Genomic DNA, 27,371 nt, shown 5'->3' on the forward strand with positions numbered 1-27,371 from the left:
AAGTATAATTATCGGGTCTTAGATCCTTTCATTTTGCTTAGTGTTTGTATTAGGTTTCTTGCCAGGGAGAGAGTCTGTTTATCCTGAAACTAGGACTAAATGTGCAGTAAATTTGCAAAGGAGGTAAGATTGTCCATTGCAGTTATTCCCTATATTTACCTGCAAATATATTGGACTATCATACCGAGCACAAAATAAACCTGTTGGCCAAATACCTAGCATTACTCCTGTATATCCTTGGACAAGAGATAATAGCCTGAGAAATCACTGTGTAGTCATGGGGTCTTACAGCGTCTTACAGTCTAACGCTCACACCGACCAACATGTCCCATCTACACTAGTCCCACCTGCCTGAATTTGGCCCATATCCCGCTGAACCTATCCTATCCATGTATCTGTCTAACATGTATAATGTTTCTTGAACGTTGTGATAGTAACCTGCCTCAACTACCTCCGGCAGCTTGTTCCATAATCTGTTTACAAAAGTTACCCCTCAGGATCATATAAAATCTTTCCCCCCTCACGTTAAACCTTCTCAATTCCCTTACACTGGGTAAGAGCCTGTGCTTTACCTGATCTATTCCTATCTTGATTGTATACACCTCTATTAGATCACACCTCTTCCTCCTGCACTCCAGGGAACAATCGAGTCCTAGCCTGCTCAACCTCCCCATTAAACTCAGGCCCTCGAGTCCAAGCAACATCCTTGTAAATCTTCTCTGCACCCTTTCTAGATAGACAACAGCTTTCCTATAACATAGTGCCCAAAACTGAACAGAATACTGTAAATGTAACCAACGTCTTATATAACTGCCCAAAGTTTCAGAGAATGTGATTAGTGATCGTCTCATTCTGTGGGCAGTGGCGAATGATGATTCTAAAGCAAAATGTTGAAACTCAGTTCCAGAAACTCCAGACAAGAGTATTCTTTAGGCATTTACCCAGTACCCAGAAATGCCTGATCAAATTACACAAAATACTGACTTGCCTCATGACAGTTTTGCAATTTTGAACTAAAACAATTGAAAATAATTTGAATGATGCTGAAACACAGCTCTGCACAATGCAATTTGTATCTTAAATGTGCCCTGCTGTTATCTTTCTTTCATTATTTAATATCTTGGTGTCTTCATTTTGGTAACCACATTACTCAGAATGCAGGATAAGACTCTTTGGTCTACCATGTCCGTGTTGATCATTTTACCACTTTAACCTAATCCCATCTATTAATCCCATCAGCTGCCGCATTGTCCATAACTTTCTATTCATCCAATTCTATCTAAATTGTGTCTGTCAAAATGCCCCGCTGTCGTATTGTCTCCCCACCTCCCCTGGTCGTGCATTTCAGGCATCTATCATTCTCTGTAAAATAAACCCATCGCGCACATCTCCTTTAAACATTTACCCTCTCACTTTAAACCTCTACCCTTTTGTATTTCATCTTGTCACCCTGGGAAAAAGATTCTCATGATTTTTTTTTGAAAAGGACCCTATGCATCTCCTAATTTTATATACTTCTATTAGTTCACCCTCTCAGCCTCCTACTATCTACAGAAAGCGATCCAAGTTTGTCCAACTTCTTCTTATTGTTAATACAATCAAATCCAGGCAACATCCTGGTGAATTCCATTAGTTGAGTTTCACCAGCAGATTTTTGCTCAAAATTCCCACATCTGAAGTCTCTTCTGTCTCCATCTTGTTGAACCTCTCTATCCTTCGTATAGTGTGATGACCAGAACTGCGAATAATACTGACGTTTTTTGCAGTTGCAACATGATGTTCCAAATTGTATACACAATGCCCTGACTGATGATGGCAAGCATTCCTTATGCCATCTTTACCAAATTATCCACTTGTGTTGCCACTCACAGAAAACTATGGACTTGGTCAATGCTCCTAAGGATCCCCACCATTGTTTGGCCATTTTCCTCTTATATTTGACCTCCCAAAGTGCAGAACATCACAGTTGTCCAGATTAAACCCTATTTGCCAATTCTCTGACCAAATTTCCAATTGATCTATACCATACTTTACCCCGTCCTCACCATCCACAAAGCCACCAATTTATGTACCATCTGCAAACTTACTTTTCAGACCACCTATAATTTCATCCATATCATTTATATATACATCATAAACAGCAGTTATCCCAGCATTGGGGGTACGTTATTAATGACATTACTATTAGATTAATGAATTGTATTTCAGATAAATGGTTTAATGCAGATTGATTATCATTGCGACATCTTAAGCATAACTAACATTTAATACAGTATTAGGAACATAATCCTCATAGCAGTGCCTAGGAATGATAAATATGTAAATTCTGCAATATTTGTATGTTTTCTTAGTACTATAGCCAGAACCACATGCAGATTAGACCTTTGATGTCAGCAATGCAACTGTGACCATTGTAATGCTTTAGAAAATTAATGTGTCTCCTGTTCTCAAATTCAGGAAGAACATTTTATTTAATCAATTTTTGGAATAAAACATCCAAGAATTTAATAATTATTTAAACTGATTTACAAGGATCATGCGGTAGAGATTAGAATGACCAATGAACGGAATTTAGTTTTTAAGGGAAGAGGAATTGGAGGCTAGAGATTAAGAGAATTAGTTGATTATTTTCATGTGTACTAAGATACAGTGAAAAGCTTTTACTCTAGGAAATGAAATAGACTATTTACTGACATTGCTTCCTTAATCTGTAATGGGGTGAGTATCATGATGAGCAAAGGCTGAAACTTTAGCTTAAATTGAAGTCAAAGGGCAAGAATGTGGGCTCAAACTTTAAGGAAAGATAATTAGGAATCCACCACAAATTACACTATTTGCCATATACCAATGCCAACCAGTTTTGGAGAGTCATAGCGTTGGTTATGGTGAACCACTAAACCAACCTATCTGTCTAACGAGAGTGAGTCAATCTGTCTAAAGAGGGTTGATTGGGTAATATATCTTGGATAAAGACTAATTGTTAGACAGGATACCTGGATAACTCCCCTGCTTCCCTTGAAACAAATTTAAAATGCAGTTATTTCATCATTATGCAATTGAAGCTCAATTATTTCTGTAGCGAAACATGATGATGGGCATGTTTTACTCTAGTATAGACATTTAATGGGCATTACCTGGCATGTTGGCCTTGTGTGGTAGATGTGATTTCTGCATCAGTGATGAACCAGATGACGCCATTCCTTTTTGTTGCGAACTGACAATGTTTATCTGGATGATTATCTTTGGACACTCTTAACAATAACCATTTTAAAATTATTCTGGCATTAAACAGTTAAGTAAGCCCTATGCTTTTCTGCCTCTAGATCACTCCTTCACCACTCAATCTAGCCCTTAATTCTACCTGTCCACATTTTCCAGACTCTCATGCCTTAATCCTCCTGAAGGGCCTGTCCCACTTTCACGACCTAATTCACGACCTTTTTTTACTCGTGGACATTTTTCATCAGGCGAGAAAAACGCCTCAACCTACTTGATGCCATGAGCACCTACGACTAGCATCACGACCTCCTACGACCACATGACGACCATGCTGCGAGTATGAGTCAAGGGCTAACTCGGCAGAGGTCGTGAATTAGGTCGTAAAAGTGGGACAGGTCCTTGACACCCTGACTGGAAACTCCCAACGAAGACCCCAATAGTTCTTGGCAAAAAAACGAAATACTGGGGAGCTCAGTGGGTCAGGCAGCATCTGCGGAGGGAATGGGCAGACCATGTTTTGGTTCAGGACCCATCCTCAGACTGATGGAGTGGGAGGTTGAGACACCTGGGAAAGAGAGGTGGGGGTGAGGAATAACCTGGAAAGTGTTCGGTTGATACAGGTGAGGGGATGATTGGCAGATGCATGGATTAGCAGATGCGAGGGTGAAATGGAGATAGGAGTCAGTTTAGGAAATAAGAGAAGAGAAATGTAAAGCTTTCTCTCCCTACTTCATGAGTTTGATGAAGGATACTGACCCGAAATGTGGTATGTCCATTCTCTCCAGAGATGCGGAATTTAGTTTAGAGATACAGTGCGGAAACAGGTCCTTTGGCCCACTGAGTGCACGCCGACCAGCGATCCCCGTACACTAACACTATCCTACACACTCGGGACAATTTACAATTTTACAAAGCCAATTAGTTTAGAGGATGGGAAGAAACCGGAGCACCCAGAGTAAACCCACCTTCTCACAGGGAGAACGTACAAACTCGCAACATTCAGCACCTGTAGTCAGAATCAAACCCGGGTCTCTGGCAATGTAAGGCAGCAACTTCACTGCTGTGCCACCCCCCCCCCCCCCCCCCCCCCCCCCCCCCCAGCCCATTTTTTTAAATTTAAGGCTCCAGCATATGCATTTCCTTGATCCCAAATCGTTCTTTCCCTTATCGTCCATATCATCAGCATAGATGTCTGTGGCTGAGAGCTCTCCTCAGATGATCTCTGGCAGCACAATTGCAGTTACAAAAACATGTAGTATCCATTTAGTTAGTTCTTGGAATTTGCAGCTTGGGGATCATGGCTAAAATATTTGTTAGCAGTTTAATCCATTTGGTTGGATTAAAGCATCTTATCGAGTGATTTGAGAGACGATGATTTGCAATTTGCAGATTCACAAGTATTTAGAATGTCAGTTGTACATTTCTTAAAATAACACTTGCATTTACTGTGTCACAGTTTCCATTTAATTCCGCAGCTTACTTTATAATTCTCTATATCACAGATTTTGCTCTTCAGTGTACTTCTGCATGTTTTGTTTTTAGGTAAGTAAGCTGAAGCGACACATCCGCTCGCACACCGGCGAGCGTCCTTTCCCATGCACATTTTGCAGCTACGCTAGCAGAGATACATACAAGTTGAAGAGACACATGAGAACTCACTCAGGTATGTAAAGAACATTTTGTATCTTCTTTGTAGGGGGTTTGTGATGTTATGCAATTTTTATAGCGCAGAACTCCAAAATACGTTAACTTGAGTTTATCCAAAGTCCCAGTAGTTTGCATTTATTTTAGTCTATTATTAACACCTAAAATGTTGTTGGCTGTTTATCTTCAAATTATATACAATAAATGGAAAGATTCACAGACTGGGTAACCGGCTGGCCATAACATAGGATGAGAAGTGCCATGTGTTCCACAGAACATGAGTTTTAAATTAATTGTTCAGCTAGAATTTACAGAATAATCTTATGTCTCCTTAGTTAGTTTGAACTTTGCAATGTTACCTATAACGCATTTAATAGGTTGTTATTTAGCAGGACTTGTTTTTAAACATCATGTGTAACTATGGAAAGATTCCCCAAAAGACTTATAGGTCACCAGCACTGTGAAACAGATCAGATGATCCTTTGAGAGAGACAAAAGGCTGGAGTAATTCAGTGGGTCAGGCTGCATCTCTGGAAAAAAGGAATAGGTGACTTCAAAACATCACCTATTCCTTTTCTCCAGATATGCTGCCTGACCCGCTGAGTTACACCAGCCTTTTGTGTCTGTCTTCGGTTTAAACCAGCATTTGCAGTTCCTCCCCACACAGATGATCCTAGGAGTTTGACAGTGTGTTTAGTTGATCCTAACCATGGCAATAATTGCTATGGGAATGGAATGTCCACTGATGCATTTGAGAGTCTAGTTGCAATTTGTAGTTAATGAGCAGCTACTAATGCTGTAATTTCCAATCTTTTGCAGGTGAGAAACCTTACAAATGCCATATTTGCCAGGCTAATTTCACACAGAGTGGTACAATGAAGATGCACATCCGGCAGAAGCACATGGACAATGTGCCCAAGTACCACTGTCCTCACTGTAATGCTATAATTGCAAGAAAAAGTGACTTGGGTAGGATCATCTGGATGAAGGAATGCTTTGAAAGTGAAGACAACGAAAGTCTATATTCTATTAACTTATTCTAAATATTCTTCTTACCATGGCGTGGAACTTGCAACAGCAGTGGGCTAGATCTTGCTGACACTGATGTCACATGTAGAGTGCTGCCTGTAGTCCCTTTGTGTATATGTATGCTTGCATTGCGTTGCCCCGATGCATTGCTGGATTTCCATCAATACAGCTGCATCTACCTTGAAAACTAGTGCCTTAGGTGGTAGGTTGAGGCGATACTGGCCTGGAAATATCCTTGATGTCCAGCATAGCTGTGAGCGCATGTTATAAGCTGTAAAAGCTGAAGCTCAAATGTTTCTGACATTGAGAAATGTTTAAACAATTGAAATTAACAATCACAACGTGTACAGTAAACCCTTGGGGGGTGGATGCTGTCCGTTATTGCTGATTGTCCGCTAAACGAGTAAGGTATTATTGTTGTATTAGTAGTAGAAACAAACAATTGCGGAACACAAAAGGACACAAAGTGCTGGAGTAATTAACAGGTCAGGCAGCATCTCAGGAGAACATGGATAGTTGACGTTTTGGGTTGAGACCCTTTTTCAGGCTCTCGGTCAGAAACTGGGCCTGGAATCCAGGTGAGTTGATGGCCCTGGCCTGCTGGTGGTTGGAGGAAGAGGTGAGGATTAAGGGAGCCAATGGTTGCAGTCCATGGGTGGCTGGAGTGCAGGTGGGGATCAGTAGCAGCGGCAGACACAGATTCATTGGGATGTTACCTGGTCTTGCAGAGTTATATGGAGAGATTAGATAGGTTGGGACTTGTTTCTTTGGAGTATAGGAGGCTGAGGGGGGACCTCTTTGAGGTGTACAAAATCACTAGGTGCATGGATAAAATGGACGCTCAGTCTTTTTCCCAGGGAGAGAATTCTGAAACTAGAGAGTGTAGCCTTAAATTTTTACGATTGATTAATTTATTGCTTGCAGTCTTATGAATGACTCAGCAGTTAACACTCTTCATTTAGAGCAAAATTGAATATCACAGCAACAGATTATTTAATATTTAGAAATGTTAAATAAAAGCTACTATCTCAATCAACTTGCATTCATTTATTTTCACACCCACTCAGTGCAGTGGTGTAGAAAATTGATAATGAACCTGTTTTATGCCTCTTGTCATGGATAGAGATACAAAACTGGCTGTGACTATTGCACAGAATTATAATCTACCCCGATTTTTTTTTTAAGTTGTCCACAGTGATATTCAGAAATAATGACACTGGTATTTTTAATCTATAGGCGTCCATTTACGAAAGCAGCATTCCTATACAAGCTCTGGCATGAAGTGCCGTTACTGTGAGACTATGTTCCATGAGCGCTACACACTTATTCAGCATCAAAAGACCCACAGGAATGAGAAACGCTTTAAGTGTGACGAGTGTGATTATGCATGTAAACAGGTACACAGCTCAAGACTATTCAGGTATATGAGAACATAAGAAATGCAGACCATTCACCCTATCGAGCTTTCCTCACCACCTATTAAGGTTGAAGCCAATCACCAAACAATGTGCAGCTTCCCCTTCACTACCCTTATTCTTTGATTGAATTAGTGCTCAAAAGTCTATTGGTAAACTTAATGATCGAACATCAACCACCCTTTAGGATAGCAGAGTCCCACAGATTTATATTCCTCAGAGAAATGTCTCCTCATCTCCCTCCTAGGAGCGGAAATCGCTATCAAAACATGGGGGGGGGGCACAATTTCTTGGCAGGCTCACACACACGCGCGCCTGAGGCTTCGGCCGTGGGCCCCTGTGGACGGTAACATGGGGAGCTGACCTGGTTGGTGACCGACTCCGAACTCCAGCAACAGCAGCTCAATCCACCCCGATTCGTGGGGCTTGAATTGGTCCGTTCGCGGGGCCTTTCATCGCCCGGCGCGGCTTAAAATCATCCGCGAGATCTTCTGTCGTCGGCGGGGCTTCAACATTGGGTGCCTTGTTGCAGCAATTTGACCGCGGGGTGGTGGAAGACCCGTAGTCGATTTTAAGCCGCACCGGGCTGGGCGATGAAAGGCCCCGCGAACGGGCCGATTCAAGTTCCGCTCTATGATGTCCAATCACTGCGCTCTATCCTCAGTCCCACACTCCTACTTCTGCCTCTGACTGACACCTCCCTCCTCCAATCATCGCGCTTAATCATCATGTCCTGCATCCCCAACCCCCCCACTGCCTGCTGACCGACGTCTCTCTCGTCCAAAGGTGGGCCTTCGATCGTCAGTCCCACCCCCACTGTCTCGGAAAGTGGAGATTTTTTATTTTTCATCAAATTTCAAAATCCGGATTACAAAACATGGGGGGGGGGGGATTGTCCCCCACCCTCTCAAAACCCCCCCCCCCCCCCCCCGGATTTCCGCCCACGCTCCCTCCCAAATGTCCACTCCTTTATTCGGAGGCAATACAGTCCCTTCTTCAGACTGATAAGCTATGAGCTCTGAACTGCAAAAGACTTATTATTTGTTATTTGCACTATATTTGTTGTTTATTGAACTTTTTTTCCCGTTATTCTGTTGTGCTGCAGCATAGTAACATATGTCTGTTGTGCTGCGTCAAGTACATATGACAATTGTCCTGTCTCTTGACTCTACTTTAGGTTCATCAATGTCATTAAACTCTTGGTTCCCCACTACTTCTACTATGTTTATTGTGCCTTCTTCAGTAAAGATAGTTACCAAATGAGTTTAATGCCAAAACTATTTTCCTGGTACAATTTCTTTTGCTTATTTTGAGAGAGCTGTATTTATTTTTGTCAAGTATTTGTAGCATTTTTTTAGATATTTCTTTCCGATTAACTTTCTTTCTGCACCAAATATTCACCACATTAGTGCAATGAGAAATGTAACTTCAAGATTTCAACCCAATCTCGCTGAATTCCTTCTACTTGGTTGTTGTTAGGCCTGCATAAGGCTTGTGTTGTCAATGTGATGATGGACGGTTCTCAGACTTTTTAATTGATCAATTGTGCCACCATATTATTCAACTAGTGGCTTCACATCTGGATGATGGTGTTTGGCAGCATAAATAGGTGGACTAGTAATACAATAGTCTAAAGGTAAAAACTTAAATACACCAGCTTCTGGGAGCTTACGCCAATGCATCTGTTCAGTTCAATAGCAGTATGGTTGACTCTGATCTGCCCTCTAAATTGGCAAGCCATTTATTTCAAGAGCAAATGGGAATGAGCATGATTGCTACCCTCATAAACAACACATAAATTGTGAACAGATAGGAAAACAAGGTCAATTGCCCATTCTGCATCTGAAGGGAAGGTTCTCGCATATCTTGGAAAAAGTTTACAGTACTGTGCACGTAATGAGTATCTCTGAAACTAATTGTTACATGGGCTAATACCGATTTTCTTCCTGAAATCCATCTTTTATCTTCAATTGTTACTGGACCTGCTAAATACTCTTTGTTTTAATTCCACATTTCAAACTTTCTATTTTACTTCTTTAATTTCTGAAAGCCAATCTGATTTAAATGAATCTGATTACTAGTGCGGGTGCTATTCTATCCACAGAAACGTCACATGATAATGCATAGGCGTATCCACACTGGAGAGAAACCATTTAACTGCACTCAGTGTGATAAAAGTTTCAGACAGAAGCAGCTGCTGGATCTGCATTTCAAGAAACATCATGATCCCAGTTTTGTTCCAGAGGCGCACGTTTGCTCCTGGTGTTGCAAAAGCTTTACACGCAAGGTACCTTCTTATATTTTGCCTTTATCAAAAGGTGTACGTAATCCGTCAGATACCCTAAATTTCTACCACAGCAGGCAGTTTGCATTGCAGTCTCGGGGCAAGGGAATTATAATGAAGGAATCATTTGCATTTCCCTTAACTGCTGATAAACATCCGTACATGTTGTACAGTATGTACTGTGAGGCAGTGTGTGCTTTGACTGCTAAGAGTGGCTTCTGGACATCAAAACTATTCATCATAATTTCCAATTTCATGATATTTTATAATGTCCCATAGTATTAGGAGTATTGATCTGATTTGTAGCTGTTAACCTCTATAAGAAACTTTAGTAGAGCACATGGTCTTGAGCACAGGCACACCTTAAGCTGCTGCCAACGACCCTGGTTCAATTCTCTGTACCCTGGCACACAGAGATTGTATGTGGAATTGGTACACTGTCTACAAAATCTGTGTGCCCACAATGCACCAACGTTGGTATCTCATTGAACATTTATGTCCTCCACCCTGGCACACAGATGTGGTAGTGTACACTGTCTACAAAATGTAATGACGTTATGCCCAGGCTAGTCCAAGAGCATCTCACAATTCTGACCTGCTATTTGGAAGGGCAAAGGCAGCTGTTTCCATCATCACCATTTCCAGATTCCTCTCCAACTCGCATACCATCCTAACTTGGCAATGTATCTCCATTGTGGTGCTGGATCTAAATCAAGTGGGTATATCTTCACCAGAATCTGGGCACCTCTGGCAGGACCAACATTTACTGCTCATACTTAATTGACCTTGTGAAGCTGGTGAGGGGATCACCAACAGATTCCCCTCCACATCTTCTCAAGGTCAATTAGGGATGAGCAGTAAATGTTGGGCTTGCCAGTGGTGCCCAGATCCTGAAAAAGGAATAAATAAAAAATAAAAGTTTGGGGTCCATGCTGCTGTGAGTGATTGAAATTGACTTCAGGCATATAATTTGCATGTAACCATCCGTAGCATTGCTTTTTTTTAACTGTAGATTATCCACTTTGCTCTTTAAATTGGGTGTTTACTGATTAGATGTATTTTACTGTATAATTTGAATTCTTCTAATTTTCACCAATTTAAAAAGTCAAAAGCTTTCCCATATGCTATTTGAAAACATTGAATGCAATAAATGTTAATCATGCTGAATTAAAAAATTTCATTCTTATTCATGTTGCTTCAAGAATCACATACGTGGCTCTCAAAACGTGCACATGTATTGTTAACTAAATCTTTGTGTTTGTGAGATGTGCTAGTCAGTAAATGACAGTGATGAATAGATAGGTGATGGAAAGCATTAATATTAATATGGTGAATTTCAGGAAGGCAATTTTGCAGTACACTGATTTAAAAAAAATGAGAAAACACTCTTGAACAGAAACAAAAATAAAACCCGAAATGTTCAAGTAGCGTATATATATATTGACAGTTTTCTCTGAGACGTATGCTCTGCCCTATCTCAGTTCATTAGTTAATGGTATTCTGTTATGTCAGTGTCTGAATAGTTTAGTGTTGCGTTTACAATGATTAATCATTCCTGTTTATTAGCTGTACTATTGTTTATTTATAATGCTAAATGAAGATGACAGTGAACATGACAATGTTATGTACAAACATCAAGCAAAAGTCTGTTGCTTTATTAGAACATCATGAAAAAACATGCCGAGAAGTGCAGGAGTCAGAGGGTGCAAGATAAAGATGCGGCAGTGACAGCAAAGAAAATCAAGAGTAGCAAGATGATGCTGGACTCCAGAAACCCCAAAAAAGCAAAAGAAGGTGCATTTTAAACAAATAACTCGAGCCAAAATTATTATTTGAAAAGATTAATCATCAGATAAAAACTACATTTGCATTTCTGTGAGCAGCATGCTCTGAATTTACCTTGGGTCTGTTATAAGCTGAACTTGTGGGCTTAATAATGTTAAGATGTTTTTATTGTTTAAATATTGATTATGTAACTCTCTAGAATCCCATATTAAACTTTCCCACAGAATCCAAATTTTATGAGCTCGGGTTTCTCTGCCTGCTCCTTTGATTTAACCTTTTTCATCTAGCTATCAGTCATTTGATATCCCTATGTGAATCACTGTCGAATTTTTGTTTAGTGCTCCCTGAATTTGACTTATTCTTACATTAATGTGCAGCATAAATGCATTCATTGTCATATATAAATCCCTTTTGAAGTTTTATTTGGCCAAATGTTCATGCTTAAAGACCTATTTTTATAAGATCATTTTGGATATTGTTGATTGTTTTATAACCTATTGAAAAGTTAGTGCCTTTTGAGGTTTAAGTTTAGGTTTATTATTGTCACGTGTATAGAGATACAGTGAAAAGCAACTGTTTGTATGCTATTCAGTCTTCTTCTTGCATATGGCGTGCACAGACTAAAGTTGTAGGACAACTTGTTCTTTTTTATCTTATTTGATTGCACGCCAGGTTGATTGCATTCGTTGAAACAGGGTGGTTGCAATCTTCCACCCCATGCTATTCAGTCAAATTGGATAATACTATAGATGAATACAATCAAGCCAAACACGTAGATAGAGCAAAGAGAGAGACACCAGACTGCAGAATATATATTCGCAATATTGTAACATAACAATTCCAGAGAAAAAGTCCAATGAGGTAGGTTTGGAAATTGGGATGTAACCTAACTTATGGAAGGACCATTTTGAAGTCTGATAACAGAGAGGAAGAAGCTGCTCCAGAGTCTGGTTTTACATGTTTTCAAGCTTTGGAATCTTCTGCCCAGCAGAATTGGGGAGAGGTAATGAATAGGATGGAAAAGATCCTTGATTATGTTGGCTGCTTTCCCGAGACAGCATGAGGTGTAGATGGAGTCAATGGTGGGGAGTCTGTTCTGTGTGATGGACTGGGGTACAACACTCTGTAATATGCGGTCATGGGCAGAGCTGTTCCTAAATCATGCAGTGATGCAACCCGACAGTTTGTAAGAGAGATCTATTTGGATACATCTCCAAGTCAGCAAAACAATCGGAACAAAAAGCATATTTTTTTTTTAGCTCGAGGATGTACGTGGAAAATGTGCTGTACTAAAGATGTGTTTCTGTTCATTATAGATGAGCCTCCAGTTGAGCAAAAGACCTCGAAGATCATTGAAAGAACAAATGATGCTCACATTGGAAAGTATGTCCAGACAAACACAGTTGAAGAGGTGGAAAATATTAAAGGAAAGTCAGGTACAGCACTTTATACTGCATAATGGAGATGGAGAGTAAAGCTCAATGCATGTGACTTGCCTGTGATATTCTTTTCTGCTTCTTGGATACTCCACCTGAATTTCTAATAATTGTCTGCTTCAGTTTACCAACTCGGGAACAGTGCTTCAGATCTTAGTACAGCTTTATCTTTCGCAGGGAAACCAATCTAGGCAGTTCCTGGCACAGATCCATGCTTTCACATTTCACAAAATCAATGGTAATCTATATTAACACCGCACCACTTTCCTTCACTAACCCCATATCCCTTGATTTGCTTAATATTTAAATATATACTCATCTCCGTGTTAAATGCATCGATCAACTGAACTTCGACTGCCTTCTTTAGTGAATTCCAAAGATTCACTACCTATGGTTGAAGATCTTTTGTTTACTTCCGTTGTGAATGTTTGGCAGCTTATTTGGAGACTTACCTTTGGTTCTAGACACTCCAGTTAGAAGAAACATAATTATGCACTCACCATCAATTTTGTATGTTTCAATTTGATCACCTCACTTTCTTCTAAAATGACTCATTATGACAAACCTACCAATCCAGGAATCAATCCGTACAATCTTTTCTACATACCCTCTCTCCATTGCAAGTATATTTTCCCTCAGTCGGGAGACTGCATCAATACCTAATATTCTAGAGGAGATACAAGGAACTGCAGATGCTGGTTTATACAAAAAACAACATGAAGTGCTGGTAACTCAGTGCATCAAGCGGAGGGTGGTGGGATGGGTTGACTGGCAGATGGTTTGACGACCAGAGATGAAAGACAAAATTTGAGCTACGGTTAGAAGAGGTGCGGATTGTGAAGCCAATGGTAGGAATATAGGTGGAGAGGGAAGGGGAGAAATGGGTGCAATTCCAGATGGGACACAGGGAAGAGAGGGGGAAGATACGTGCAGATCTTCTTGGTGTGCAATTACACGGCTTTATATAATTGGAGCAAGATGTCTCCACTCTTTTACTCAAATCCATCTCTATGCAGGCCAAAGCACAGTTGTCTCACTAATTGATAAGCCTGATACATTAACGTACCTTTTTTTGATTGAGTTTTCTTTCTAATCATTGTTTCTTTTATTTGCCATTGTTTCTCACCATTTTGTTATCCTTATTCAGCTTATATTCCTCATTTAATTTACTCGATTCCTTTTCACACTGAATATTTTTCTTCAGTCCTCACTGTTTTTCTTCTGTTCTGCTGTGAAGGGTCTTTTTTTTCTCATTTTTCTCTTTCCCCATTTCCATGACCCAGTGCTTTTGGAACTTTATTGATTTCCAATTCTCTGGATTTTTTTTTCCACACTTCTGAACTTTTATTTTATCCATTTGTCTGATCTATCATCTTTCTCACTACTCTCATTCCCCATTTTGTGGATTTGAATAAATTGTCTCTTACAGTTTTGAACGTTCATGTATCCTTTACACTTCGCAGCTGACATGAACCCTGGCCCACAGGATCCTGCAGAGAGTGTTTCCAGCCACATGGACAACAGCAGAAAGCTGGATACACAGCATACTCAAGCCAAGAAAGAGATTACTCCTGAGATGATCCTAAAAGAAATGGTCCTTTGAGGAATCATCTCCTCTCCTCTAACATTTTGTCACTGTTTTTTTTTACAAGGAGCTGATTAAAAGATATATATATAATCAGAGTTGAAAAGAAGTTCCAGAGAAATTATTGTAGTTTTTAAGTCTAAATCAGCACACCAAAATAAGGGACAAGATTGTTTAAAAGTGAAGGCACTTGTATATAGAAAATTAAGTAAGAATTTACAACTACCAAGCAACAGTTCTGAAAGCTAGTATTGTGTTCTTTTTCAGCTCAGGCTTTTTTTTCATTCATAGTTGTTAGTTGGTAAATGTAAATAGCTGTGTTTTACTGCTTTTTGTTTATATCTTTCTCCAAAGCAAGTTTTGAGAATATCTCTGGAGCTTCGTGGCACGCCTGGACAGTTCCGGTTGATCTTTAGGTCATTGTCTTAGGATTCATTGCCATTGCCAGTTTGTTCAATAATGAAAGGAGAGTTGATGTCTAACGCATTTGTGCAAAACATCGTCATGCATTTTGTAAACTGGTGCTGGTGACAAATTTAGATACCACCTGAAGAAAATTAGCAAAGTTACCAAGTTTTGTTAATTTCCATGATTGGAATAAAAATTGGAGGTAATCAATTAGTGTTTGGTGCCATTAGAAATTGCGATAGATCTACCGCACTTCTGAAATGTGGTTCCATTCACTTCATTGGAAACAAATCCTGAAATATATAGCACATTGATGATTTTCAAAAACGTATTCCAGAAGGGTCATGAACATCGGAGATGAGTCAGTCAGCAGTGGTTGCATCAGAGTTCATCCCAACTTTCCTATTAGGAAAAGGAAAACGTCCAGGTTCTATAGAACGATCATTTTTAGATGTTACAGGAATGGCAAATCATCCAGGTTTCAAGAAAATGTAAATCATCCAGGTTCCAGTAGCTTAAATGCAATTCAATGATTTTTCTATTGATCAGCAGTTTGCCTATCAGTGAAAAGTTAAGAATTGGCTAAAGAAATATAAGAGCATTTTCCAAAAATATTTGAATTACTATTCTGCACCACTATAGTTAAAAGAGCTTGCAAATCAAATGATGGTCCAAGGCATTTAGATGACATGTTCTGAGTGAACATGGTGGGCTGAGTGAAGACTAATATTGGCTAAAATGTTAATGACATATTTTGCTGGCAAAGGGTGAAATTTGCAGTGTAATGTGGCCCAAGCAAGTTGATCAGATGTTGATCTACCATTAACCCTCCACCATTCATCTTTTTATTTCTCAATTCTTCTTTCCCATAACTGCCCATCAAGGCACAGACCTTTCTTTTTCTTAAATTCTTCTGTGTTCTTTTGACCATGAATTATTTAAATAAAGTTGTTTTTAATGATATTAACAAATATTTTAATCTTACTGTTGGAAAGAGTTATTAACTTTTGAGATGATTTGTAAAGATGTCCCTTGTATTATGGCCGTTCAGGTAATGGAAATTCGCCTCTAACAAATTCACAAATCACTCTCCAAAACACTGAGATAAGGAATAAAATTATTTCTCATGGAATTTATGTGAAAAAAGTAAATAAATAAACACAATGTTGTTTTCTACTGTGTTTCTTGATCTGGTTCTTGACCAGATTTTTAAAGTGGCTTTACAGCATAAATACAGGAGATAATTGTAAAAGGAAAAATATCATTATCATATCAAGTTAAAGCAGACTTCTTCCTGGCTTCTAGTATTGTCACTTTTTTTATTCAGTTAAGACTGGGAATATGTGCCCACCTCCACCATCTACAGATTGACCAGTTCATCCATCTCATATGTTTCTGAAATCTACCTATGCAAAGTGTGTACTATATAATAACTAACTGTGTATTGTTACTTTCTTTTTGAAGCACTTTGGATGTTTTTGGCAAATATGAAGCAGTGTGACTTAAGTTTATTTTCATTGTATTGTGCTATGCAACATTTTTAATCATCCTTCGTCAACTGCACTGTAAAAAATGAAATGGACCCAAACCTCTCCATTTATCTGACTTTGCTTGCATTTTCTGTAGTTACCATCAGAAAATTAATTTCTGGTACGATGAATGTATGTAGGGTGTTTGTACAAAATATCCTCTGGTGAACTGGGATCTTGTTTCTCCGGATCCAATTTTCCTCTCCGTCACGTTCATTGGTCAAGGGTATGAAATTAAATTCCGAATCGTATCACCCATTTTGTGTAGCCATCGAGTAACAATGTTTGTGAAATGAAATGACTAATAGGAAAAACAGAGTGATCATAATCTTTGCCTTTCATGTCTTTTTTGTAATTGTTATACATGTCATAATCTAGCATATAGTGGGTGTTTAAAAAAATGGAATTGTTGAAGTTGATGCTTTCCTTCTGTTAAGTTATTTCAGCTGTTTAATAAAACTTTCAAATATGCTGCATTTAATTTTTGTAACAGAAATTATTTATTTCGTGTTTTGTATCTTACACTTAATATAATTGCACAAATATTGTGCTATCTGAATGCACAGGTGTTTCTTGAGGCACTGCTTCATGTGAAGTGTTTAAATCATTTGTATCATTGAAAATTAACTTTTGTCACAAGCATCTGTAAAATTTGACCTGTTCTGGATGTCAGAAGATTTTCAACCCAAAGAACTGAACAATGAAATTCTTACTTGCTGCAGTTTTACAGTCACATTAATGCAACAACACAACAAAATAGTAAGGTTAAACGAGACCTTACCAGTTTGATCTTGATTTTATGAGGAGTTACGATGAGCGATTACGTGAAGAAGGGCCGTCCGTCTGCGTGCGCGTCAATCTTCAAAGCAGCGGTGTTAAATCACAGATAAAAAGAAGACCTGAGAATCGTAAGATTGTGAAGAAACTAGAACTTCCATATGACCTTGATAGTATGAGGGTGGGAGCGGTGGGCACGTAATCGCTCATCGTAATTCCTCAAAAAATCAAGATCGAACTTCAAACTGGTAAGTTCTCGTTTAATCTTACTATTTTACTTCGGAATCACGTGAGTGACTACGTGAAAATTTCAAAGCTCTGTAATTTTACGCCGGTTACGAATCCAGGCGTCACACACTGGATTGACCTTGGATGAGTGTAATCATTAAAGCATTCAGACATTACATAGTTAAGTAAAGACACTGATGCTTTAAACGAAAGAAAACGTTTAAAAAAAATAGTTACCCCTCACAACCTTGGAGGGAAACTAGGAAACAGAACTTAAAATGGTACGAGCAAACACCCCCGATCCGGTTATGGGTTTGTTATAAAACTGGTGGACCGTTCGTTCATTTGTCCATCCTGCAGCCGCTAGGATGTCGTCAAGGAGCACGTCCATTGCCATTGTAAATGCAGCCCTTGTGGAGTGAGATTTAACGATATGAATGTTCACTCCTGCTACTGCCATTACCTCCTTTAACCATCGAGATGGTTTGAGTTGACACCTTCTGATGTGTTTTTTTATGGCTGATGAGGACCGATTGTTCTGAGCCTCTGAGGTTCTCCGTAACTCTCAGATAGTGGTGTTAGTATGTTACCACAAATGGTCCTCTGGATATGCCAAGAACTAGATCTTTATCCCTGGCATTCCTGGCCTGCTCTTTATCAGGTTCCTGATTACGAATGTTATGTTGTTCATATTGGTGGTCATGTAGTCCAATCGTAGCTTTTGCAGTGTCTGGACTCTGTGCAGTTAGTAGTGCCATCAGCATACCACCTTCAGGGTTAATTTTTATAATGATGAGGCCATAGGCGGTCCCCACTGTCGAAGTAGGGTTTAGTACCACGCTCACATCCCATGTGTCCGTGTACCTTGGCCTTGGAGGTATTAAATTGTAAATTCCCTTCATAAAGGGGTGCGTTCCTATCGACCCGTGCCCTGCCTCCAGCATCAGATAGGAGGAGAGTGCGCCTCTGGCACTATTGATTGCACTATAACTTTGTTTATAGTCATAGTACAGAGTTGATAGGAACTCCAAGACATCCGTTATCCGAACTGTGTTGTATTTGTTCGGACAGTCCAATACCTTGAAATGGCCTCAGAATCTGCAGACCAACAAGTTAATACGTTCATGTAGTGGATGATTGCTCCCTGTAACTGGGTTCACTAGGAGGTCCCTGCTCTTGGGTACAGCCAAAAATTGGCTGGACTATAATTCCCAAATTTTTTGGGGACCAGGCTTGAGTAGGCCAATCTGACACTACCAAAATGCCTGTGGCTTAGTCTTGCTTGATTTTGGTCAAGCATCGGTTTGTGAGACAAATTGGCGGAAAAGCATACATAAACATTCCTCCCCAATTGAGGGAGAAAGCATCCACTGCCTCTGCTCCTGGATCCGGCTCGCAGGACACATATCTGGGTAACTGATTGTTTAGTCTAGATGCAAACAGATCAATATCTGGTATGCCAAATTGTGTAGTTATTTCATTAAATACTGCTCGATTCAACATCCATTCTGTGTTATCATTAAACATTCGTGATCTAGCATCTGTCACCGTGTTATATCTACCTGGTAGATAGACCGCCGTAACCCAAATATCCTCTCGATACACCAGTGCCAAATGAGGTTTGACAATCTGTTGCAAGATACAGATTTTACACCACCCTTGTGATTGATATATGCCACCGCTGTGGTGTTATCAATCTGAATTTGAACATGCACAAGTTGCATGTTGCTACAGAAAGCCTTGAGCCCATATTGTGCCCCCAACAATTCTAGGTAATTGATTCCATGTTGTTGGGGAATTACAGACTCTTGCTCATTCCATCTGCCCCCACAGCTCTTGACTGTGTTTGTGGCTCCCCATCCTTAGCCGCTTGCATTGGTCTGAAGAACCACCGATGGCTTTCGAGCAAGATTTCCCTTGAACTGTCTCACGTTCGTTATCCACCATAGTAATTCAACAATGGCCTCTGCTGGCAATCCATAGGTTTGCCAATTTGGCCTGCATGGAATCTGAGTGCTGGTTTCTTTGCTCGCTGTAAATTCTGGTAATGCAAAGGCCCGTAACGTACTGCTACTACTGAAATGCAGCTACTATTTTCCAATTACACTCGCTGTTTGCCTGATGGATGGCTTGTATTTGACTATCAGGTCATAGCAGGCTTTACTCAAATCTTGTTGTTTGCCCCTAGGCAAAGTCACATATTTACTGTGTTTGATAGTAAATCCTAGGTAATCAATTACCCTTGTAGGTGTCAATTTTGATTTAACTGGATGGATGAGGAAACCAAGTCTTTCAAACAAGGTTTTGGTTTGCTTTGACTGATGCTTCTGCCAATTCTTGGTGACTCCAAAAATGAAAATGTCATCCAAATATGCCATGACTATGTGGTTCTGAGAACTTAGTAGACCCAGAATTGGTTTCAGTAGTTTAGTTAATAGTCTATGAGTTGATGTCAACCCATTTGGCAGAGCCATGTATTGCCATAATTGACCCATCCAGTTAAACTTCAAATATCTCCTGCTCTTTGTGAATAGACACCGAATAGTATGCATCTTTGAGGTCGATGCATGCCATGTGACCATTTTTGGAAACCAACTGAGTTGCTGTTCCAAAATTGTCCATTTTGAAATGTTTATATTGCACATATGTTTTGAGTTCCGTAAGATCCAGAATGATGCGGACCCTTCCATCTTTTCTCTCTTTTGAGAAATATATTGGATATAAATTGGTGAGGTTTTGTATGTGACCTCTCAATGACATTTTTGTCAGATAAAGTTCCAATTTCCTCCTGTATATCCATAGTTTCTTGTTGAGAGAACACCTATGTGCGAAAATTTGAATGTGTTGTGGGTGGTGATGAATTCAAAATGAACTCAATTTTGAACCCTCTATACTGTGCAGTACAAACGGATCCATTGTGACTCAACACCATTCTTTGAAAATATATTTTAACCTTCCTCCCATCCAGTATGTGAGGCTTGTCTGGGGTGTTCCCGAAGAAACTGGTTTGACGTACTTCTGACGTTACTGGCGGTATGGCACTGGTTTTCGTTCGCGAGGTTTTGGAGTTTGAACTGGTGGTTGTTCTCTCCTCATCCTCGCTGTGGGCCGGCTGGGCCCTGCCCCTAAGAAGACCTTGACTCCGGTGTGGGTCTCCCTCCAGTGTCTGGCCCTCTAGGCGTAAAACGCCGAGAGTTGTAAGGATGCATCCTTGGCGATGGACCCTTTTGGGTAACCTGACCTCTGGTTATTAGGTGGATCGTTCTTGCCTCGTCGTCCAGATCCCGTATCTGTCTCGGCAGGTCTTCCCCGAATAGGTAGTTTGCGGGCTGGACATTGCTGGCTTTGCACAGGACAGCGAACCGAGTTAATCGATGGTTTGATTGCATTCTTCCGAATACAATTAATCTCAAAGTGGACATTACACAATAGTGCCATTGTGTCCTGTTCTCTGTCAGTGAGGAGTCCTCCTTCCACTCCTGCAAATTATGTGATCCCAGACCCCAGTAGGTTTAATACCTTCTGGAATTTTACTTCTTGGTTTCAGATGATAGGTCCAATCTGTCCCCAGATGACATGGTTCACTGCTTGGACCTTCAGGCAAACACAGTTAGCTGGTGGGGGTACCTGTTCCTGGTTTCTTCCTTCGCCAGGTATTAAAGTTGATGGGAAGCTAGGTAATTGATATTACTAGCTAGATCTTCATCCAGGGAAGCACCCAGTGGTGTTGTGATAGCAAACCTGGATGATTGCAGCGGTACTTCTTCTGCTCGTCCCTGGGAATGTTCCCCCCCCCCTACCCCCCCTGTGCTTTTGTACTCTGACTCAGAGTAGTTTCTTCCATATGTACTTCCCCCTCCAATGAGGAAGACATTGTGCTGCCCCATGTGCGAGGCTCCTGGCACGGTCTGCTGTGGAGACCCGTGCTGATACTGCTCCCTCCTTCGGAGCAGATCATTGTGGAGCAACTTCTCCATAAGTTGCTCCATGTGGGAGAGTCGTCCTCGGACGCTCTCCGTTGAGGGAGGGTATCCCTCTTCCCCGGACTCATCCGAGTCAACGGGTCTGTCAGACTTGCGAGTGGTTTTACGTCCCGCCGGGACCACCACGGAGCTCTCCTCCTGCACCAAGTCTGCTGCTGCCGGTTCTGCTGCCGGCTGTAATGTCGGGTACAAGACCGTCGCCTGCTACTGGGAATGCTGCGGTCTTCGGCAGCCGACTTCCCCGCGGACCGTCTCCTCGACATCTGGGCTCTGAAATTACAACAGCTTCAAGCCCCAAAAGAACGCAGGTAAGTAATTCAACTTTCCTTACCTGCCGCTTGTTTTTTGAAAATCCCAACGGCTGGGAGGACGCAGTGCCTCTGCCAGTCCGATTCAGATTCAGATTCAATTTTAATTGTCATTGTCAGTGTACAGTACAGAGACAACGAAATGCAACGAAATGCATTGCACAGTCCGTCGTGCGCGTTGCGTTCAGACGTAATGACGCGCACGCAGACGGACGGCCCTTCACGTAGTCACTCACGTGACTCCGAAGTAAAATTATAAATACAATACAATACAATAAATTATCGGTATTTTCAACGTATTTCAAGTTTCTTAAGCCTGGGACCAGAAAAGAAGGGAAAATGTTAATTTGCAAGTCTAATCGGTAATAAGGACGGCAAATGCAATGCTAGCATTTTTTTCAAGAGGACTAGAATACAGAAATGGATGTAATGCTGAGGCTTTAAGGCGCAGGTCAGACCGCATTAGAAGCACTAACCAATTTTGGGTCCCATATCTGAGGAAGGGTGTGCAGGCGCTGGAGAGGGTCCCGATGTTGTTTGTGAAGATGATCCCAGGTTAGCTTTTGACGGCATTGGGCCTGTACTCATTGGAGTTTAGGATGAAGGATGAGGGGGAACACCTCATTGAAACTTACCGAATAATGAAAGGCCTGGATAGAGTGGATGTGGAGAGGATGTTTCTACTAGTGGGAGACTCTAGGGCTAGAGGTCATAGCCTCAGAATTATAGGACTTCCTTTAGGAGGGATTTCTTTAGTCAGAGGGTGGTGAATCTGTGGAATTCATAACCACAGATGGCTATGTAGGCCAAGTCAATGGATAATTTTAAGGCAAAGATAGATAGATTCTTGATTAGTATGGGTGTCAGGGATTATAGGGAGAAGGCAGGTGAATGAGGTAAGAGGGAAAGAGATCAGCCATGATTGAATGGATTAGACTTGATGGGCCGAATGGCTTAATTCTGTTATCACTTATGAGAGTAATGTGCAGGATAATAATAAGGAGCAAGGGAATGATGCTGATCGGATTCCATATCTGAAGAAGGGTCTTGAACTAGTTCTCCAGGGATACTGTGTGACTCGCCATGTTACTCCAGCACTGTGTTCTTTGTAAACCAGCATCTGCAGTTCCATCCTTGGTCGGTGGGGGCGCTGCACTGGCGGCAGCCCTGTCAGCAGCGCGTTAGTTTTTTCAACTTTTTTAATTTTTTTGGTATGTTTTAAAGTATGTTTTAATGTTCCTTCGTGTGTTTTGTGTGGGGGGTGGTGTGGGGGGGTAAGGGGGAAACCGTTTCGGTCGCCTCCTCCAAGGAGAGGCGACTTTTTCCAGGTCGCCTCCCCCGTGGCCTAACAGCGAGGATCGGCGCGGCCTTTCCCGGAGACGCGCCCGGGGCTCGGGGCTCCGGCGGCGGGTGCAGCGTGGACTGTCAGCACGGAGCTGGGGCTCGCGGAGGGTTGAGGTCCCGACCACGGGGGAAAATGGAGGAGGACTGGCCAAATTGTGTGCCTTCCACCACAGTGATGAATGCTGTGGTGGATGTTTATGTTAAAATTTTATTGTGTTTTTTTGTGTGTGCCCTTTATCAGTGTATCGCTGCTGACATATCATTTCACTTGCACTTTTTGTGCAATGTGACAAATAAACCGTTGTATTGTATTGTATTGTTTCTACATACTGGTGGAATTACTCTATTAGAAGCTGGCATGGACTTAATGGGGCAAATGGTGTCTTTCAATGCTGATTATGTGATCCTAAAAAACACTTAAAAAATATCTTCCCTACCTCTGTTTGACTTGACGTTGATCCAGGCTGCCATAACTTTTTACCAGTGAATTTTGAAGCCTTTCCACACCTTAATTCAGGCAACTTCAGATAGAAGGATGGGATTAGAAACACCCTGCTCCCAGTCGTTGCTTTAAACCACAATTCCCATCCAGATCCACCAAACAGAAGGATCAAGGTACACAAAATTGCTGGAGAAACTCAGCGGGTGCAGCAACATCTATGGAGCGAAGGAAATAGGCGACGTTTCGGGCCGAAACCCAAGGGTTTCGGCCCGAAACGTCGCCTATTTCCTACGCTCCATAGATGCTGCTGCACCCACTGAGTTTCTCCAGCAATTTTGTGTACCTTCGATCTTCCAGCGTCTGCAGTTCCTTCTTGAACAGAAGGATCAAGGTTTCTCCTCGTGCCATTGCTGTGTCCGGATCGCTCTTAGTTTGGTCACCAGGTGGCGCAATCATGCTGCTGACGAGACCAGTCCTTAGCAGGCCAAGCCAGGCTGTGTGTGCCAGAATAACCATGCTCTCGCGTAACCACCTGTCACATTACCTCGCTCGTATTTTGAGAAAATACTCTCTCCGTACTCATGACTATGTAGCAAGACACGCCATCTTTAAATTTACCACCATCTTGGACAGTAATGATAAGGGTATAGGAGAGATAGACACAAACAGATGGAGTAACTCAGCGGGACAGGCAGCACGTCTGGAGAGAAGGAATGGGCGATGTTTCGGGTCGAGACCCTTCTTCAGACATAGGAGGGAAATGAGCTTCAGTTTAGGACCAGAAGACAAAACATATTTACTTTGATGAGGATTTAAAGCAAATTGCCAGATTCTGGAATAGGAGAAGGAAGCATGAGATTTGTGTAAAACATAAATACTAGTGCAGCCTTGTTTTTATTCAATTACAGATTAGGAGCATCTGCCGTTCAACCTGGAACTAACTTGATGATGTGCATCCTGGATCTCCACAGAGGGAGGCTGCTTAACCAGACGGGCAGGGTTGAGAACATACAATAGGTGCAGGAGCAGGCCATTTGGCCCTTCGAGCCAGCACCACCATTCAATGGTGATCATGGCTGATCATCCCCAATCAGTACCCCATTCCTGCCTTCTCCTCACATCCCCTGACTCCACTATTTTTAAGAGCCCTATCTAGCTCTCTCTTGAAAGCATCCAGAGAACCTGCCTCTACCGCCCTCTGAGGCAGAGAATTCCACAGACTCACCACTCTCTGTGAGAAAAAGTGTTTCCTCGTCTCCGTTCTAAATGGCTTACTCCTTATTCTTAAACTGTGGCCCCTGGTTCTGGACTCCCCCAGCATTGGGAACATGTTTCCTGCCTGTAGCGTGTCCAAACCCTTATTAATCTTATATGTTTCAATAAGATCTCCTCTCATCCTTCTAAACTCCAGAGTGTCCAAGCCCAGCTGCTCCATTCTCTCAGCATATGGCAGTCCCGCCATCCCGGGAATTAACCTTGTAAACCTATGCTGCACTCCCTGAATAGCAAGAATACATAGCCTCCCCCCGACCCCCCCTCCGCCCCCCCTCTTACATGTGACATTCAATCTGTGACATGCCTATTACACTATTCTCTGCAGGCCAGCAGCACCTGAAACCTCTACACTGTGGCGCACAGTAATTCATGTAAGTTGATCTGACATCTGATAATAATGTGTAAGAAAGAACTGCAGATGCCGGTTTAAATCGAAGAGAGACACAAAATGCTAGATTAATTCAGCGGGACAGACAGCATCCCTGGAGAGAAGGGTGACATTTCGGGTCGAGACCCTTAAACAGACCGAAGTCTGTCCTTCTCTCCAGAGATGCTGCCTGCTCAGCTGAGTTAATCCAGCATGTTGCGTCCATCTGATAATAAATATCCAGACCACACTAATGGCACCCAAGTAACTTTCACAACCTTGAATGAAAACCTTGAATGGGAAAACTCTTGATGAGTCACCACACTAATTTGCCCAAGCAAAGGAATACCTCTGCCAGAGAGTCACTCAACATGATGGCACATCTAAAACTTTAGGATGAAGGGACCCTACTGCAAATAGTCACGGGTAAAGGTTTTAATCGTGACGCAATAGGTAAAATGCAAGGGGAAACCTCAATGGAAAAATTAACTCTGTAGTGTTAACCAGCTGTTCAGATACTGGGATATTGGCTACACATCAGAGATAAGAGGTGGGGTGCTAGTAAATCTCAAGATGTAGATAAACTTAAAGATGCATGAGATTAACAGGTTGAATTGTACCGAGAAACACAAGAGCAACTGTGTGCTGGAAGAAAGAAAAGTGGCAGTCACAGGTGTGCTGAGAGATGCACGTACAAGCGTCCAGGTGTGCTGAGGGGAAGATATAAGGAAGTCACAGATGTGCTAATGGTTACATGAGGCACATATTCTGTGACACACAGAAAGAGGGGGGCAGGTACACTGAGGCAAGATTCGTGGATGTAGGTGTGTTGAGAGACTTAAGAGAAACTGATATGCTGAGGGGGGCAGGTGCACTTGGGAAAAAGGTGCAGGTATGCTGAGGGAAACTGATAGAGGAAGTAATTGTATTCTAAGGTAAACAAGCATGGGAGATATGTGTGTGCTGAAGGAAAGAGGTGCAGAAGATCCAAGTGTGCTGGAGGACACAGACATGGAAGGCACGAGTGTGCTGTGGAATACAGATACCAGAAGTACGTGTGTGAAAGAATACACATATGGGATAGATGTTTTGCGGGACAGATGCAGGGCACACAAATGTATTGAGAGACAATGACCAGAAGTACAGAAGCGTTGAGGGACAGGTATATGAGACACAGGTGTGCTGAGGGAGACGTGGAGGACGTGCAGTACTCAGCTAAACCATATTAGGTGGTTGAATAAATCCTTTCAGATCATTAAGAAAACATTTAACTTATAACGTGCACAATTAAATATAACCGCAAAATAAAGCTGTTAGCACATTGTTACACTGTGCATTGAGGCATCTAGACCTTGGATCGGATTCTGGAATGCATAGCTGTCAAGATATTTATTATTTTGTGGCAGGAATCCATGTCAGCACAGAACATGCATCAAGGGGAAGGATCCTGTTGCAGATATGCCAGCTGATTGTAATTGTATTTATTTCCTGTGAGTACCTCATCTGTTTACACACCCCCTCACCATGTGCCACTCTGAAGATAAGAGGAAGGAATAGCACTGGTTGCAGGGGAGGGCTGGAATCAGGTGGGCAGATTTTTGCCGTACCAACCGGCACAGGTTGCATTTGGCTTTGATATCAATGGACTGTATCAATAGCAAAGTCCGCTGCATTCAAAGCCACCGGTCAAGAATTGACCACTCTTTTTTCATTCCATAGCCAGCAACAAATCAGCAGGTACACAAAAATGCTGGAGAAACTCAGCGGGTGAAGCAGCATCTATGGAGCGAAGGAGATAGGCAACGTTTCGGGCCGAAACCCTTCTTTAGACCCGAAATGTTGCCTATCTCCTTTGCTCCATAGATGCTGCTGCACCCGCTGACTTTCTCCAGCATTTTTGTGTACCTTTGATTTTCCAGCATCTGCAGTTCCTTCTTAAACAGATCAGCAGGCAAGGTGCCTGATAGTGAGTGACTGACGAAGGGTGGTCCCATCCTGAAACGTTGCCTATCCCCGCCTTCCAGAGATGCCGCCTGACCAGCTGAATTACTCCAGCACTTTGTGTTCTAGGCTCGATTACAAGACCTAGCCCTCAGGAGAAGGTCCCCTTTGTTTCAGCCCTTTGTTGGCAGAAAACGAGCTGCTGTCCTGCATCCCCCGACACAAAGAGGTATAAGCAACGTTCCGCAGATACTGGGGAGCTGATGGAAAAGCAATGTGGCAAGTACCCACCGGTCAGGCAGCATCTGTAGGGAACGAAAGGCGGGTTTGCTGCTTCAGTCTTTGGTTCTTTTGAGATGAAGTGCCTTATCA

At 41.7% G+C, this 27,371-nt stretch overlaps 1 protein-coding gene across 2 annotated transcripts in view; it reads left to right on the forward strand.

Annotated features, from left to right (window-relative positions):
- LOC129707214 (transcriptional repressor CTCF-like) overlaps positions 1 to 16,809 on the forward strand; it is a 36,890-nt gene extending 20,081 nt beyond the window's left edge. For both annotated transcript variants that reach the window (XM_055652046.1, XM_055652047.1), the window contains 7 exons: positions 4,762 to 4,882; positions 5,683 to 5,832; positions 7,129 to 7,289; positions 9,412 to 9,594; positions 11,253 to 11,385; positions 12,693 to 12,812; positions 14,276 to 16,809. In XM_055652046.1, the coding sequence (XP_055508021.1) occupies positions 4,762 to 4,882; positions 5,683 to 5,832; positions 7,129 to 7,289; positions 9,412 to 9,594; positions 11,253 to 11,385; positions 12,693 to 12,812; positions 14,276 to 14,415 (1,008 nt within the window). In that variant the 3' untranslated portion in view covers positions 14,416 to 16,809. The remainder of the gene's footprint in view (positions 1 to 4,761; positions 4,883 to 5,682; positions 5,833 to 7,128; positions 7,290 to 9,411; positions 9,595 to 11,252; positions 11,386 to 12,692; positions 12,813 to 14,275) is intronic.
- The last annotated feature ends 10,562 nt before the right edge of the window (positions 16,810 to 27,371 follow it).

This window comes from Leucoraja erinacea, chromosome 21 (assembly GCF_028641065.1).
Source record: "Leucoraja erinacea ecotype New England chromosome 21, Leri_hhj_1, whole genome shotgun sequence".
In the NCBI taxonomy this organism is placed as follows: Eukaryota; Metazoa; Chordata; class Chondrichthyes; order Rajiformes; family Rajidae; genus Leucoraja; species Leucoraja erinaceus.